The sequence below is a fragment of the Myzus persicae genome, unplaced genomic scaffold (assembly GCF_001856785.1).
Source record: "Myzus persicae strain clone G006 unplaced genomic scaffold, MPER_G0061.0, whole genome shotgun sequence".
In the NCBI taxonomy this organism is placed as follows: domain Eukaryota; kingdom Metazoa; phylum Arthropoda; class Insecta; order Hemiptera; family Aphididae; genus Myzus; species Myzus persicae.
In genome coordinates, this window is record NW_019103046.1 from 265303 (window position 1) to 284034 (window position 18732).

The following is an 18732-nucleotide window of genomic DNA, read 5'->3' on the forward strand; positions in this document are numbered from 1 at the left end:
ATGTCAATTGATGATAAAAAAAAAATGTCTGACTTTTTTTGTTGAGACAAATCGATCGACCCATATACCTGCCTATATGGTCTGTATATATACACTCGTATGCTCGTATTATATATAATATTTTATTTCCAAAATGTCCATCGAATACTTCAATACCTTTGGGTACCTATACCGATATTACTGATTTATATTAAATTATAAACATATTACTCATTATGGGTACCTATACCGATATTACTGATTTATATTAAATTATAAACATATTACTCATTATGGGTACCTATACCGATATTACTGATTTATATTAAATTTGTAAACATATTACTCATTAATAATATGTAAATCGTACAAATTTAGTAAAATGCTCGAAAACATGCGACACCCGTTTTCGTACTTCGATTGCAACTGTATCGCGAAACGAATTCGTATAGGATCTGATTAAATTTTGAATATGCCGCTTCCTATATGAGAAATATGCAAACACGTGAAGTCCCGATCCTTGCTGATTACTATAACCTTTTAGATTCTGAACGAATCGGTTAATGTATTGATTTTACAATGATGTGTGTTTTTTTGTGCCGGAAATCACCTTTTATAAATATCAAAAATGCTCCGATTTGAAACTTTCAAAGTGGTTTCTGTGTGTAGCAAATTGTATCCATCTAGTTGGTACTTTGAGGAGTCAAAAGTAAAAAATTCACAGTACTTTCCAAAATAATCAGGAATTACAAATGAAAACCTCGGTTGCCAAAAAGTTAAATACTATTACTATACGCATTGAGTAGCTTTTCATTTCACACGAATTTAACACGTCTATTATAGTGACCTACTAAATGACTATAAGTACACTCGACACCTTATGTACAGTACCTACCTACAGCAGAGGTGTTACCTACTTGACGGCATTTTTTTACATCGCATATAGATGTAAGTACAGGATAAAAAAACTAAGCCAAGCAGTGAATTAATAACGATTGTAAATTAAATTATAAATTCTGAGAGTCGAAATTTAGTAAATAGGGCAAGTCTGGTATACAGTATAGTTCGAGTGTAGTATTCGTCATTGACTATATAGAACACTGTAATAGATATGGCAACTTACTTTTAAATCAATCCGATTAATCATTGTGTATATATGGTCTATAAAACTGAATTTTACTGTTGTGTCTCTGATATTTTATAATTCATTTATTTTTATTTTAGAATTTCGAATTTTCGTAAGTATAATTAAGTACCTAGTTTGGGCTAGTGTAGCAACGAAAAAAGAACATTTAATATTATATTGTATGTTATTAATATTAACTAGCTTCGAAATATCGACAATCGACATACCGTAGAACGTTCAATTATGATGAACAAAGAAAGCCTCGAAAAAGCGATCAAATGATCCACGTTATCGTTGGTTTTTATCATAAAACTGTTACAGGTATTAATGATTGGTCTCTGTTGAAAATTGTTAACTCAACTTGTTCAATATTGAGCAAGTACCAATTGGTACAGTGTCGCAAGTAGGCGCGCTGCAGTTATTAAAATATTATAATAATTACATTAAGTAAGTGATGTTTATATCAATAACTGGCCATGATATCCAACTGGAAAGATGGCAACATAATAAATAATATTAATTTCCGGTGCAATTTCTTGTTTTTACACAAACTTCAAGGATGGCTTGCGCATTTTTTTTTTAAAGCAGTATAAATATGGGTGCACATGAAATAATAAGTCTTATTGTAGGTAAGTCGTCGTATTCGCTGTTGAATGTTTCAAAATATACGGTTCTGATGCTAACGATATTTTCGATACTTGTGTGGACTTTTTGAACTATTTTATTCAATTGTGCATGGACTTAAATCAAAACAGTTTATTATAAGTAATCGGAGAGTGAAACATTTTTAAGTTAATTTATTCCTTCAGCTCAAGGCGATAGTTCGAGCGCGATCATGCAATCATTGAACTTGGACAACTTTCCATTCATCTTCATCTCGTTGTCATATATTGTATTTTTTAACACGTGTGATTATGTCACGTGTCTGGATACTGTAAGTAGAGACTAATGTTCGAATGTCAAGTTTAATGTTTAAACTCGTATTTCAACGTACTGTAACGTCACGGTGCATTAACATTAACATAATATATAAATTATATTAAGCATAATAATTTATTTTTAACCGAATAATTCAATCGGTGTTATAATTGTTTGGTGATAATGATTTCGTCAACAAAACGTGTGTAAAACAGTTAGAACATAATTGTTCATTTGCAACTTTCCACTGGTCCGATGTCACAAGGAGGCTATTTTCTGGATATGCATTTTTTTGTCATTATTTATTGACATTTTATTTTGATAGTCTAAAAAAAATAGCCTAGATATTCTAGGTGTATTGTAAATAACATATGTCTTACTGCAATGGCGTATCGATAAAAACTATTTTAATCATGTTAAAATTGCAAGTATCTGTAGCAGTATACCCTGATTTTTCGCTTATGCAATTTATTCTTCTTCTAGGCCTTGCTCATAACGTAATATTTCAAAAATGTTTGCACAACACTACATAAGTTTTTGACAAAATCGAATTTGTTTTTGAAGCGACAGCGGACCGCTTAACGCATTTAGAGCTCAACGTTAAACGTAAATACGTAAATTAAATTAGTATTATTTTTTTATTTATGCTATATTTATATACCTACATACATTATACGGTCGTTATTGTATATTTATGTAAAATATTTTAATTCCAATCGTAGTTAAACTTTAATTGAAGTATATTCACTTCTATCGTGTATATAGTTGTATCTATACTGACACACACGTGTTTTTTTGTGTAACTCAAAAACAAATATCAATAATTACTTGAAATGTTCACTTGGAGATGTATGAATTAGTATTTTCAAAATATTTTGATTCTTTTTAACCTATTTATAGACATTTTAAATTTTCGATTTTTCGGTTAGTATCTACCTAGTAATTTCTTTTATTAATTAATAATTATCGCCTGATCAAAAAACTTAAAAATTGAAAAGAAGTTTTTTCATTAATAAATTGTTTATAAATCTTTTTTTTAAATTATTACAATTTATAAACTCATTTATATAGATTTTAAGTTTTAATTTTGATGAAATTCGACCAAATTTTGTCTATCTGTCTATTATTTAGTGTTTGGTAGGTTATTTAGTGTTAAAAATAAATAAACTGTAGGTACTTAAAGATTTATTAAATTATATGATATAAATTGATTCAAATCATTAGACGATTTGGTCGTTTTTTATAAATATTTATATTTATTTTAACCATGAATTTAATGCCAGAAGGCCGTTTACCTGCCATTATGCGGCTTTTATTAACTTCATTATCAAGAAATATTTAAAATTATTTCAGTACAACAAAGCGATATTTATTTTCATTATGGCCTATGGGGTTTTTATATCGAATATTATCAATGTCATTATCAAAAAATATTTATAATTATTTTAGTGCAATAGCCAATAAGGCTATAATTCATTGTGCAGCGCACGGTAGTGATGTCAACTATTAAAAGGGGCCCTAGCCCATTTGCGCCAAAAGAATTTAATTTGTCTTGGGTATAGTCATTTGCGCTAAAATAAAAAAGATATGTTTTTTCAGACATCCCATTTGCGCCAAATTTACCTACGTAAACATTTTAAATTGTAGATTTCGTTAATTCTTATATATTAAAGACGTCATGTCTGTAACTCATGGTAAAAAATATTTAAGTACTATTAACTATTATCACTTATTTGTTATAAATTCAGTAAACCCATTAAAAGTATATTGAAAAGACCACATTTCGTTTTGCTTCATTATTGTTATCAACTATACATACTTATCAATCTGGTTCAGTAGGTACAATAAGTTGATTTCAATAATAGAAAATGTAACGAAAATTACAAAGATGAAGCCACTCTAAAAAAGAGAAAACATACAAATTCATTGAGGACACCAAAAACTTAAAATTGAAAATTTTCGATACATATGGTGTGTTTAACGATAAAGGTAGATAACACGAAATATTTCGAACCCATGACCTTGAATTTTATTTGGGTTTTCTTACTGCTTGAATGACTTGATATCCACTTTGTTTTTGAATGTAATTTAATTTTTTAAAAAAAATTGGTGCATGCTCAACCAAACAAATTTTTTTTAAACATCTTTGATTGAAACGGTTTTTTTCTATCTCAAAAATCGACTTACTGTGAGAGTGAGCCAAAGTTTTGATTTATGCATGTTGAATTTATCATACTTGTTAACACTGTATAATCCGATGACTGATGTATAAATATCATAAAACATACTTAGTTAATATCGCTTAGAATAGTTTTTCGTAGATTTATGCGGTGATTTAAAATTCAATTCAATTTCTACATAATATGTATGCAAATATTGCCGTGACTTACTCGATGACGAGGTACATTCGACACCTACTGTCCATCAGAGAGGTGACCAACTTTTTTATTTATTAATAATCCTGGCGTACGTGTCTTAATTATCTAATTTTTCCTGCACCACGAGTGAGTCACGACATTAAACTTCCTTATTCTAGCTGTGGGCGGATCAGCTCACGAATTCCTCCTGAAGATGTGTAGGTAGGTAGGTGTTATTGTTTTCTATAGTTTGGATTTTTTTTTTATTACATTGAACCGAATTTTCACATCAAATCAAAATAGAGAAGAAAACGACACTTTAAATACCAGCTGTCCTGGAGCGTACCAGAATTATCAGCAAAGAAAAAAATGTTACAAATACACCATTGAAAATAATTTCAATGAAAAGTAAAAATGTTATTGCATGGACGGTTATCAATGAATAAATTGTTTCTTCTCGATGAAAATGAATGGTGGTACCAATATATAATTGCAAAATAATGCACAATACCTATAATATTATGTAGGTACCTATGTGGTTGAACATATAGCTTATTAATTGTTTGTAGTTAAAATTACTGTGAATAAAGTGCATTTCAAAACAAAAATAAATAAATAAATGTTGTAAAATAAGATACTAATTTTTCCTGCAAAACATAATATTATGCCATTACATTCATTTTCAAATTAATTAATTAATTACCAGGGTCTCATAAAACTATAAACGAAACTTTTTTAATAGTTAATCATTTGTATAGAGAAAAAAATTATAATTCAATAAATATATTTTTTACAAATATTAAAATATGTCTCAGTGGTACATAATTATATATCCCCTCTCAGAATTCATCATCGGATTGTGTTAAGAACGCTTCGCGATGTTTTCTTGTTAAACAGGTTTATTTTTCATGCATTAAACCCAATACGAAAACCATTCGACAGCTCGGAACATTATTGTGGTAAATTCGATAATATGTATCACAGTCTCACGATAAAAGTTCATAAGACTTGATCATAAAATAATATATAATTACCGAATTTAATCCCTTTTGAAACAAAAGGGGTACCTACTTATTGTCCATATAATACACACACGTTTTGTTGTAGAATCATAAAAATTTTATAATTATTATTTAAATTAAGTAGTTATAAACGTCTAACTTTATTTATAACCTAAATTGTTGTTTTAAAGTCGCAAAAAATTAAAGAATTCGGATATCCGTTGGAGACACATGAAGTGTGGACAGACGATAGGGCTCATTTGGGCTTAGAACGAATACCGCATAATGGCAACAAAGTTATTGGAAGACCAGTTCTTTTATTGCACGGAATATTTGCAGATTCATTTCTATACGTAGTTAACAACTCGTCACTTGGTAAGTAACTTTATTTTTGATTGTTTTTATGGTTGACCGAAATAATAATTTGTTTTCCTTTTAAATGTCACTACTATTAAAAAAAACATCAAAAACAACTATTGCAACGCTTTTTAATATTTTATAGAGTAGAATATTGTCTACAGCGATATTTAGGGCCCAGATTTATATTTAAATATCTATATATTTTCACGGTGAAAATTGATACATTATTCTAGGCTAGACAGTTTGTTTCACATTATTTTCACTCATTTTAAACTTAATTTCCCAATAATTACGTATTTTCTCACATATTTAAACAATTTTCACAATTTAGCCTTATAGATAACTAAGATTAATTATTATAACTGTCAACTTATTTCAAGGTACCTACTTATCGGCTGAAATACAAATTTTAAAATTAAATTATTGTTTTATTTTTTAATGACAAAAATATATTCATTTTTAATAGATCAATGTATTTTTAAATTTTTAAGATACTGCGATGTACCGTAATTTAATAGAAATTTTCAATTTAGGTACATGTCCTTTAACGCCATGTATTTATTAAACAAATAATATTATTACCTATTATATTACATATTTTGATATTTTTAGCACATAATTTGGTTGAATAAATATATATAAATGTATTTATGTATAAACCTATAGGTATTGTAAGGGCATTAAAATTTTAAATAGCACTGATATTTCATGGTAAAGTATAACTATAGGAGTAAGTACCTACAACTCACTTAACCCTGTTAGAACTATGTTGTTTACATTACTTTGTTGATCGCATTTTCCCGGGTGGAAGACTGTAGTATACCTATACCTACCCATTTTCTCGTGAAGTTATTACTACTAATTAGTTATTAGTTCATTGCACTCAAGGCTTACAATAGGCTTAAACCAAAAATACACCGAGTGCCTTATATTTTGTTAATTTTTTTTCCAGACAAATTCGGGTAATACGGTCAATTCTAAACCTAATTTTAATAATCATATTGTGTTATATTTTGTGAACTACATCGTTTGGTTATCCATACTATCTCGTTATCAATCAAAGTGGTGGGAGGGGGAGGCACTCTTAAGCCGGACACGTCATAATCCTGCTGGTGTCCAAGTAAAATTCTGCCAAACAGGCGACCAAACTAGGACTCGAGTCATAAAATTGTCCAACGGAAAAACAGTAGTGGGGATAATCTTTATATTTGTGATTTCTGGTAACAAACAATTTTTTTTGAATTCAAACAACAACTTCTGCTCATTGCCTATACACACTATACATAAATGAAGTAGGCGGAATGTAATATAATGTCTCCACCGAACAAATATTTAATACAGCTCGAATGCCTCCAATTACATTTGGCTAACAATTAACTCATTGATGTTACTTTTATGATAAAAAATGACAATACAATATTAGGAACTGGCGGACTTTACGGTACCTACATAATAATAATATCTTAGTCTACTCGACAATGTGTTTATGTACGACACATGTACTTCACTAATAATAATTCATCATTGTATTCTCATATTATATTACCATAGTAGAAGATTATAGAACAATGTGAATTGTTTGACTTCAGGTTTCGTACTGTCGGATGCCGGTTTTGACGTTTGGTTGTACAATTCCAGAGGTGCGGGTCTTTCAAGAACACTCAGCATTTATAAGGGACCTGGATCACTCCCAAACATGAATAGAGTGTCGTGGAATTTTAGGTGGGTACCTAACAGATTTTGTGTATTATTTAACACTGAAATTATTACGATACTTTTGTTTATTTGTTTTTTATTAATTATAAACCTTGAAATTGAAGCTTAGCAGATTGTTCACTGTTAATTTGAATATTAGATCCTTGGATGGGTTTGATCAGTAACCACCGTTCACTTTTCAAATCAGCATTAAATAAAAAAAAATAATGTATGTATGGGTACTTACCCTTGGTTTGTAATTTGTAAAGAGACTTATAGGTAATGATATAAAATATATATTTTCTGCTTTGCTCTTAGCTTTCAAACGTAAAGACATTCCGGTTAACTTTTCAAAAGTTCTTACTTCTCTCTGCTGATGATTTCAGTTTCGCTTTCTAATAAATCTTTCAAACTTGTCAAATTATACAGTGAAACAGACTCGATTTATTAACAAAATTTTTGTGTACAAAATAGTTTGTCGCTAAACGACAGAAAAGTTTTCAACGCAGAATATGCGTCCTTACTTTATTATTTGTGTAGCCGTGATGGAAAACCGTCAAAACGGAAAAAACCTACTTAAAGATTAGACATTTTTTAAAGGTACAAAATGAAAAAAATAACAATTTTTGAATTTATTATACGTAGATATTACTCATAGGTATGAATTTTCAAAAGCCGAAGCTTTACTTCTAGTTTTCTGGTTCGTGTTATTTACTTCAGACTACTTCTCAGTTGTTTGGTCAATATGTGCTAAAAATTCAACGATGTTATTAAAAGTTATCAACAGTTATTTTGTTCAAATATTATACTGAACAACTATTTGACTTCCACAGACATTAATTATACATTTTATTGCGTTGAATGCGTCCCTTATATTTACCAGTACCTGATTTACACATCCCTACTACATTTTTTTTTTTATATTTTCAAGCAGTTTCAATTAGTTTTTTTAGTGAACATTTTGCATAAACTTGAATATTTAAGCCCGCGTAAACTATAAATCGTTCCTGGTAATTTGTGTATGATTTCTGTAAATTCCCAAGAATTCCTGCATACGAGTATGTCCCCGGAAAATTGACTATCTCCAGGCCTTGACGTCCTCTTAATTTTAAATCAACGATTAAATAGATATATGCATTCGATAAACAACATACGTGTATCTTTTTATCTCTACCAACTAATATTATTGTATGCTTTTTTACAATTGAGCATATACATAATTATAATGAATAATTATTTCAGATACAATGATCTACCTACATAATAACCTTATGCTAATACTACAACGCACGAACATTGAACATTATTATAAATCCCACTATCCCAGGTGATTGAAAATGTGTTTTCTTGTTTTATGTTTTAGTTTTCACGAACTTGGCGTGTACGATTTGCCTGCAGTTATAGATTTCATTCTGAAAATAACGGAATATTCTAAACTGGACGTTGTTGGGTACTCCTTAGGAGCAACTGTATCCTTCGCTTGCTTGTCCGATAAGCCTGAATACAACGACAAGATCAACAAACTTGCACTCATAGCCCCAGCGACAAATTTTGCAACATCGCCAGTCGCTGCTGTTGTTAAGCAATTTTCAGAAATTTTATTGGTAATTTAATAATATTTTTGTTATAATACGAATTAAAACCCATGTGGAACATATTTTCCTCTCGAAAAGCCGCAACGCTATTGCTGTACTATAGGAGTATGTACGATATTCCGAGAGCTTAAGAATGTGGTCGGACTATTTTTTACTTGTTGCTTGTTAATAATATACTCTATAATATGATTATATAATCACACAGCGTATAGTGTATACCTAACTGCAGGAAGAACTGACAAATAAAATAACTTTTGTTCTAATGAATATTTTTTAAAACTTTTTTTGTATATTATATATAATTTATTAACTTTTGCGTCACACGAAGAACATGGTATTTTTTATTTTCATTTTTCATACAGAAAATACCTATTTAAAAACTCATAAAATATTTTTTTTTAAGTTATACTTTTTGAATTTAAAATGTTTTTTTTATGACATGAGAATATATTTTACTTAACAAAAATAATGAAACTGTAAAAAAACTATATGACTTAAATAAATATTTTTACAGAACATTTTTTTTTAAAAACCAAATTGAGATACATATATGTGCTAATATGAATTTTCAAAATATATTTGTATCAGATTTAAGTTGTTTATTTTCTATGTTAAAAAATATTAAAATATTGGTGAAACACAAGCGTCTGTAAATGATATAAACAAAATAATTAAAAAATATTGATTAAAACGAGTCATTTCATTTGTCAGGTTTCCATGTACATCAAAAAACTACGTCCTATACAGGCTACAGTTTTTAATGTCACCAAAGTTGAATTTAAATTTTTTAAATGTAGAATTTACTATATCATGTATAAAAAGCTATATTAAGAACCAATCGTAAATAATAAAAACATTAAAAAATGTGATAACTAAATAAAATCCAATGAAATTTTTAGTCAATAATAAATTTAATAAATTATTATTATTTAGCTTAAATATTTGTATTTTCATTTTTAAGGTCATGTTGAATGGATTGGATTTCATTCCATTTACCGTGGATCCAGACGATACGTATCGTAAATTAAGAAACATGTGTGCAAATGAAGGCATCACAATGAGTTGTAAGAGGTTTATCGATGTATTGGACGAATCCGACTTACCAATTGACAATGTATGTAACACTTTATAAGATAAATGTTTAAAGTGCTGCTTCTAATACCACCAAACAATTACTGAGCAATTGAGCTAATTAAGGACACAATTCGTCCAAACTGTTTTTAATGTTGAGAAATGTTAAAGCTCCAATAAAAACATTCACTTGAACTTAATTTAAAAATGTATTTCATATCAAAATAAAGCTACACATATATTGTTTGTTTGGTTAACATCAATTGTTTGTTCAAAAGTTCAAAAATCTTTAAACTTCTTAACTTAGAATAACATAAAGCATGGGGTAGGTTAGATTTCTTCAGTCATCTCGGATAAACTTCTTACTCTGTAAACAACTAACTCTCACCACAAGGTATTTCATCGCATTTTAAGTATGGTAAAACTTAATAAATAAAATATTTAAAATATCCTTTGAGCTAAAGTTTCTCAGCTAAAAATATTTCAATAACATAACCAAATAAACAATCCAAAAAAATGTCTAAAGTTTATTTTAATTTTGGTCTATTATTTGTCTTAGCACTAAGAAAATATTTTGAAAATAATTGTTTCAAATATGTTTTATGTTTAGAACACCGTCTTGGACATTTTTTCTGTATTTCCACAACCAGTGTCATCTAAATTGTTGAAACATTACTTTCAAGTAGTAATGAAAGGCAAGTACACAATAAGAAAACGGTTTCAAAACGTTAAGTTAATTACCAAAGCTAACAAAAACTAGTTATGTCGTGTTCACTGCAGTGGCGTACCAATTGGATTCCAATAGGGTACCCATAAATAGGCCCTAAAAGGTAGGGAAGGGCCCTTAAAAAAATGTGGCGATTTGAAAAAAAAACAGATTATCGTTATTACAGAATTTTCGTTCTTAATAAAACTAAGTTCTAGTAAAATTAAATCACTTTAAAGTAAAATAAATGTAATAACTAGAAAAATGACTGATACACGCAGCACGCTCATAAATCGATAATAGATTATATTTTTATGTGCAGCGTTTGCCCGCATACGCTCGGCGACTGCGATATTACTATATTAGTATAGATAATATATAAATATAATAATTATTCTGGAACAGAAATAACAAGAAAACGCACTCTATATTTAGAGTATAACCTCAAGTCTAGGATACCGTATTGAAGTCTCAGAAGTCCGTCGATTTCTCGATTCGTTATCAATTATTATTTATCATATACACCATACGGCATACAATCTATTATACTGCCCCCCGGCTGAAAATTGAAACGAACAGTCGTTTTTTGATATTATTTTGTCATTAGTTATTCTGTCATCAGTCCTGAGTCGTCACTTGTTGAACTAAATAATTAATATTGTTATCATGTCGAAAAAAGTACCTGGTGGCTATGAAAAGCGTAAAAAATGGAAGAACAAGAAAAAGTATCAAAATAAGTGGTTATTTATATTATTTTAAAAAATGAGATACATATTATCATGTGTAATAAAAAATGACCATATTATTCATAATAGTATAGTAAATATGTTTTTAATTATTTATTAGTCTAGATATAAATTGTGTGAGTAAGTGCATGCTTTTCGTATTACAAATTAATATGACCAAGGTCCACCAAGGGCCGGCTGGATTTTTTTGCCACGGGCAACCGCAGTTTTAGTTACGCCACTGGTTCACTGTTTAGTAATGTAACCACTTTACAATAATTACCATAACATCCGCGATCCACACTCTTAACTCTTAAGTACTCAACACACATACCTATTTCACAATATTTATTGAAACTTTGTCAAACTCACATAGATACCTATACGTCGATCATAAATCGCAGTTCTAATATTTATCTATTTTTTCAGACAAACTAAGTCATTACGATTATGGGACTTCTGGAAACTTGCTGCGTTACAATAGGTTAATGCCACCGGATTACGATTTGTCCAAAGTTACAGTACCCACATTTACTATACATTTAAAAGCTGACTATCTATCTACACCAACGGTATTTTTTTTAACAATAATTTTACAAAACATTTATTACAATAACAAAAAAATATTAAATGTGGTGTTTAAGGGGCAATATTTAGGCAATATGCAATTTCCCTGCTGCCGCCCATGGCTCTTGTGTTAGTAGTCAATATATTAGTGTGAGTGTGGTGGTATGCCGGTACCGGGCTATCTACACCGGTGTAACAGGTGATTTTTACCTCGGGATATCTTTTATTTTTAAGGTTATCCCGGTAAAAATAACCTGGAATATAATATTTACCAGCACATGGGGGTATAAATATCCTAGTTTATTTAGACCCCCGATAAATATTATGGAGGGTAAAAGTATCCTATTTTTATTGTACCCCCCTGTAAAAATATATTAGGTTCATTTTACCCCCTGTAGAGTTGTCCTAGGATAATTTCACTCTCGGGGGTAAAAATATTTGAGGGCATTAGAAACCTGCGACACCGGTACACATGTCAATGGCCTCGGTGACCAAAAATAAAAAGTGATTTTTTGTTCAAAACACGCTTTACAGGAAAAACTCTCATGCATCGGAGAGTTATCAGATTTGATAAATTGTTTGTGTTAGTTAGAGGATAATTTTCTACAGGGCGCATTGAACTTCGATTTTCAGTTTTGTTGCTTAAAACAAACACGATAAAAATAAAAAAAGCTTGTGAAAAATGGTCATATTCAAAATTCCAGCATATATTTTTGCTGAAATAGAGTTTTAAAAATCCAAGTGAAATGCGCCCTGGAAGAAGTGTTCTCCTTTAAAAAAATTATTTTAATTATTTTAAACTGCACAATAGTACTGTGAACTTTGAGCTCTCAAAGTTTCAACGTGTTCTTAATTTCTACCAAAAAATGCAATGAAAATTGAATGATATGCATTTTTAGTACCTCCTCTAATAAGTTTGGTTAGATCTACATAATGCAAAAAAAATTTTAAAAAAAATTAAAACATTGTAAAACCAATACATTCATCGCTCCGCTCAAAGTATAAATCAACATTTATGCTTATAATATTTTTATATTTGTCATATTCATCACATCATTTTAAACAATTAGAAATAAAATATTATTTTTTCAGGACGTAAAAAGGCTTATAAGTTCATTGCCAAACATTAAGGAAGTACGTTATATTGATCAAGAACAAGGTGGTCATCTGAGCTTATTACTAAGTCCAAATACAAGAGAACTCGTGAACTCATTTATAGCAACTAAATTGTTAGATTAAAGCTGATCTTACAGAATGTGTTTTGTTACGTCAATGTGATTTATTTTTAATTGTTAATTGTTAATTGTTAAGAAACAATAATATTATAAGAAACCTACAACGGTGTAATGTACATTGTGAATAAACCGTTTTATTTGTATTATAATATGATTGAATCCTTGCGCCTCAATTATTACGTTCTGTTTCCTATTTTTACCATAAAAATCACAAACGATTTCTCCCCAGACAAAATGTATACAACATAGTATACACGATGATATTTATGTGCATAATTATTAAGTATATGATGTACGCAACCTTAGAATTGGACAGTTTTTTATCCTATGTACTCACTCTAGAACAAATCAATGTACCACAATATTATGCTTCTGAATTTTAGGCTTGTAATTTAATACAATGCTAAAAATAAGTGATCACCGTTGGCCGCTTGGTTATGACAAAAACAAAAATAATGTATAAACATAAATGTTTGATCCATGCTTATCATGAATGTAATCATTCAAAGATACCGTTATTTTATTTAAACGAAATAAAAAAAACTTAAAAATACACAGGATTGTAATAAAATAAAAACCTTTGGCCGGAAAAAAGATTTACATTCTTAACAACTTAAAAAATAGCAACTACTATGAATTAACTTATAGAAAGATGACATATTTTTCTGCCCAAAACTTTGTATTAAAATCAGAAAACATATATAACATATATTATGTATATTAGAATATTAGATGCTGAGTAGAGCAATAAATTTATTGATTTTTCATTGATTCTTGTTTTATTTTTAAAAGAAAAAGTACTTCAATTTTTACTTGAATATATCTTCTGATAGAAAAGTTATTGGCGAATATAGTTCGTCATTTGCGGAGGGGGGGAAGTAAAATGGTGGGTGATCGGGAAACGATTTGCTGTACAGTATGTGTCAAGTCGTCTAGAAGGATCGCCGGAAAGGATGTGTCAAATTTTAATTTAATATACCTATACAAAACCATTGTATACGAAGAACGATTTTGAGCAAAGGTGGTCTGTCAGCCTATAATATTATTAAGTATATTTTATGATATTTTTGCTATTAAAGTAATTTATTTTACTAATAAAAAATAACAAAAAAAGCTCACTGAGCACCACTGGACTAGATTGACGAGAATTCCAAATGACTAAACCATATTCTAAAATAGAACGTACTAGAGCAAAATATATAATTTTTTCTAAGCAATTTGAATTTTTAAACTGTGCTTTAATACTACATATTATAAAAGCAAATCCAAGGAGAGCTATATTAGTTTATTACTCATCGTTCTTTGCATGATATCACAGTGCTTTTAGTATTTGTCGATGTGCCTATCGTGTTGATAACATTGTTTGTTCTTTGGCCAGAAATCATAAAAATTCAATACATCAATTCCTGATGAAATTTTTACACGTGTTACAAAAAAACTAAAAGTATACCTGTAGCGTGTTGACTTTTTTTTAAAATTTCTAATGCAATACAGGATATACCCAAATAAAGACAATATAGTAAATAACATAAAATCTATACAAAATACTCACAAAATAATTAAACTATAGTAGAGTAAAGTGTATAGATAATTATTAGCTACATTTAATCATTTTATATAAAGGTTGATAATTCGAATAATTGGTATTGCATATAGGGGAAGAAAACAAGTACATATTACGATGGGTATGAAAGGTTGAAACTTTAAATTTAATTTGTTTTAATAGTTCAGAAAAATCAATAAAATGTCTCAGAAAAGTTAAATTAGCTTCGAGCCTTCAGTGGTTAACGTATAAAGGCCAAGGGTGATACATAACCGGTGGAAAAATGGTTTCATATTCAAAATTGACCTCACAAAGGTACAATATAAGAATGTTATAGGAGTCATGAATATCAACTCATTACAGAAACTTCTTAAATAATATAATTAGATCAAACCAATTTCATAATATAACAAAAAAAACTTTGTGTAAGCAACTTAGGATTTTCAGTGTCACCAATTGGCTATTATTATACCTAGATATTATAGTTTGTATCAAGCCACGCAACAAAACACTTTTTAAGACACTTTTGAAAACTAGGGAATTTCTTATGTTTGACCCCTCCCCCCAAGAAAAACTCTTGGAATCTAAAATTTCCCAGTACCTACTTTTTTTAAAGTTAGATAAAACTAATAATCAAAAAACGTTAATTTCAACACAAAATCAGTTTTTGATAAAAATTGTTTTTCTTATTTTATTATAATTCAAAAACGAATAAACGTAGTACAAATAACGGTTTATCCGATGATACCAAAATATTTATTTTTAATAAGTACTAATAGACAATAGTAGTCTAAAAAAATACCAAGAAAATGAAACAATTGTATTGGTGTACCTGAATTGCCTATATAAAGCGCCGTGAAGCAATGTTATAATGATTTATTGAATAAATATAATATAATCAAATTATTATGATATTTAGCTGTGTGACACTCCGAGGAGTTAATCATATAAAATAAACTACAATTAATATAATATATTCTTTAGAAAATTAAGTATAAAATTATTATAAAATAATATAAAACAGATTTCATCCTTATAATAGCTCTATCAGGCAATACTGGAAAGCCTATCGTATTTTTCCACTTTCCCAAAACCTTAAAATAGGAATGCGAGAAAAAACTATAGCCCATAGTATATTTAGTTTATTAATTATTAACACTGTCGTTTTGTAATACATGTTTGAGATAGATATAGAGATTTGTTTTGAAGTACAAGTATTAAGTCAAATATTTTCAATATTCAAACTTTAGTCATGTTTGCATAATTATATTATATTATATTATATTATATTCGTTACATAAGACTTCAAAAAGCGTTTGATTCTGTCAATCATTGTAATCTCATCAAAATTCTTGAAAAACCTGGTTTCGGTGTTCCATTGTTAACCTGGTTTAAGTCTTACCTTGAAAAAAGGCATTGATAGGTTGAAGTCCTTGGTTTTAAATCAAATACATACTTAGCGTCGTCTGAAGTGATCCTAGGGAGTCACTCTTCTCCGCTTTTGTTTTCGCTTTTCGTCAATAACGTTTTAGTCATGTTCTTAACCATAGTCACTTATTGTGTTTTGCCGACAACATGAACATTTATATGCACATAAATAATCAAGACGACTGTGGTGAACTAACTGAGTGACATGGGCCGTTTTGTTGACTACTTCAACTTGTTAGAACTGTCTTGTAACATTTCCAAGTTTAAAGTTATGACGTCCAGCAGAAAACGATCCCCAATAGTTTACTCCTATAATCCGTACTACCACATGGAGGTAATTATTTTATTATTGATTATGTCCATTGACCTTGGATTTAAATTTAACATTTCCATGGTAAAGAGTTGAAAATTCTAAGGTTAATAATAAGACTGACTAAAGAATTTTCTTTAAAAACACATAAAGACGTGCCATAGTGAGACTCATTTTGGAGTACGGTTTACTAATTTGAGACTAGCATACTGCAAATGGTTGTGTTAAGCTTGAAAGAGTCCAACATAAATTTTTAAAGTATGTGAGTTTCATTTTAGGCATTCAGTGTACCCCTCGCGATTACACTACAGCCTCAAAGATTATTGACCTTAAATCTGTAGCTGACCGTAGACAGATGTGAGGTAAGACTTTTCTAACTGGTCTATTATCTAATGATATTTCTGCTCTTTTATTCCTTATAAAATTAAAAATTTGCAAATTTTCTACCTATGTCATTCCATTTTCCCCAATTCAAAAGTAATTATATGAAAAACGAACCTTTAAGACGTTTACTAAACCTCAAATGTATTTCCTCATTGTATTCGAAGAGCACCGCTTGTTAATTATTAAGAAATGAAGAAATAAATCTAATGAAATGATATACAAATACGTATTTTAGAATATATGAGAAGCGATGAATAAATTATTATTATTGATATTTATTAATGATGTGCGTTTTTTTTATTGTTCAATTCAAACTTTAATTGTGGTTTCTGGTAAAAAATTAGATTTGTTTGGTACATTATGTCAAAAGTAAATAATTCCGGGACTTAATAAATAATCAGGAAAAAATGAGCTCTGCTGTATAGTAGATTTTGAGTGTGCTTTGTCATTAATTAGTAGGTCACTGTAATGGACGTGTCAAATTTAAACTCAATGCATACGAAAAACGATTCTGACGGTACGTCAACCTACACTATTCAGAACATATATTTTTTTAATTTTCTATTTATATTGCTCTCATACGAATTTATTGTACCACCTGTATTACTAATGCAGTAGGGAAAATTAGAAAATTAACTTTTACCAAAAACATCGAATCTATAATTATATATAAACATTATACAATAAATGGTGTTATAAAGATTTCAGGTAACACTAAATATTTCCACCTGTTGTATTGAAATAAGATTATGAGTAATCTGATAAGTACTGAAATAGATACACATTTTATGAAATGTTCAGCGCGCAAAAGCAACACAAAATGTATTTTCTTTTAAATATATTAATATCAATTCATAGGTATCTATTTGGATTGACCAAGTATTAAGTCAATTCGAGTTAAATTAAAAATTTCTGGAACGAGAATCATCACTAAAATTTAAAAAAGAAAGGTAAGAAGGTTTTCAAAAATGTTTAATTTATCTTTATCATCAAATTTTAAATTTTCAAAGTAATTTTATTTATTCTTATTCAACTATATCAACATAATATATGATAATAAAATATATATAATAAGCCCTTCACTCCTTTTATGACAACAATGGGCGAATAGGCCCATCGGGAAATCGAGATTTTCCCGGTAGGCCCCCATCAATATTATACTCTGAGGCCCCAATTACAAAAAACTAAAAAAAAAAAATAATAATAATATAAAAGTAAATTTTTATAATACTGTCTGGCGCCCTGGCGGCTGTACAGTATTAATGAGTATGTGTAACATTTGAAAACTCCATTATGGCCTAGTGGCCTCTTAATTTTTAATTTGTTTTCCCAAGTATATTTCCAGGGAATTTTTATTTTTTAAATCCAAAGTACCAACTAGATTCTGTTTTCTATTAGAAACCATACTTAAAAATTAAAATCGGATCATATTTTCTACTTCCAAGAATGATGACTGCAGATGATAGACAAAAAAAAACATACACATTATAATTGTACAACCAATACGTACAATCAGACTCAAAAAACTGTTGGAACTTAAAGGTTAAATCGTAGTTGTGCGTTTGAATATTAAATGCATAAAAATTTCAAAATTTTTTTTTTAAATTAATTATTTACGTTAAATATTTGTTTTTGATTTTATCAAATAACGCATAAAAAGTGCATTATTATGATAGGTTCATGTTTTGGATATTAAAATTATAAATTCTATGCATTTTCAACTACAAAATAA

At 29.0% G+C, this 18732-nt stretch overlaps 1 protein-coding gene across 1 annotated transcript; it reads left to right on the plus strand.

The window, feature by feature from the left end:
- Nucleotides 1-1706: 1706 nt before the first annotated feature.
- On the plus strand, nt 1707-13486 carry LOC111033679 (gastric triacylglycerol lipase-like). The gene is made up of 8 exons (XM_022314551.1): nt 1707-2039; nt 5573-5756; nt 7331-7463; nt 8800-9040; nt 9993-10145; nt 10713-10797; nt 11963-12105; nt 13193-13486. The coding sequence occupies exons 1-8, from the start codon at nt 1941-1943 to the stop codon at nt 13337-13339; spliced, it is 1185 nt and encodes a 394-aa protein (XP_022170243.1). The 5' UTR covers nt 1707-1940; the 3' UTR covers nt 13340-13486.
- The last annotated feature ends 5246 nt before the right edge of the window (nt 13487-18732 follow it).

Bases quoted from the DNA above. Each gene is read 5' to 3' on its own strand.
- LOC111033679 (XM_022314551.1), top strand. From the start codon at position 1,941: ATGCAATCATTGAACTTGGACAACTTTCCATTCATCTTCATCTCGTTG. The intron at 5,757-7,330 runs GTAAGTAACTTT...GTTTGACTTCAG, and splicing joins AGTTAACAACTCGTCACTTG to GTTTCGTACTGTCGGATGCC. The intron at 10,798-11,962 runs GCAAGTACACAA...CTATTTTTTCAG, and splicing joins CTTTCAAGTAGTAATGAAAG to ACAAACTAAGTCATTACGAT.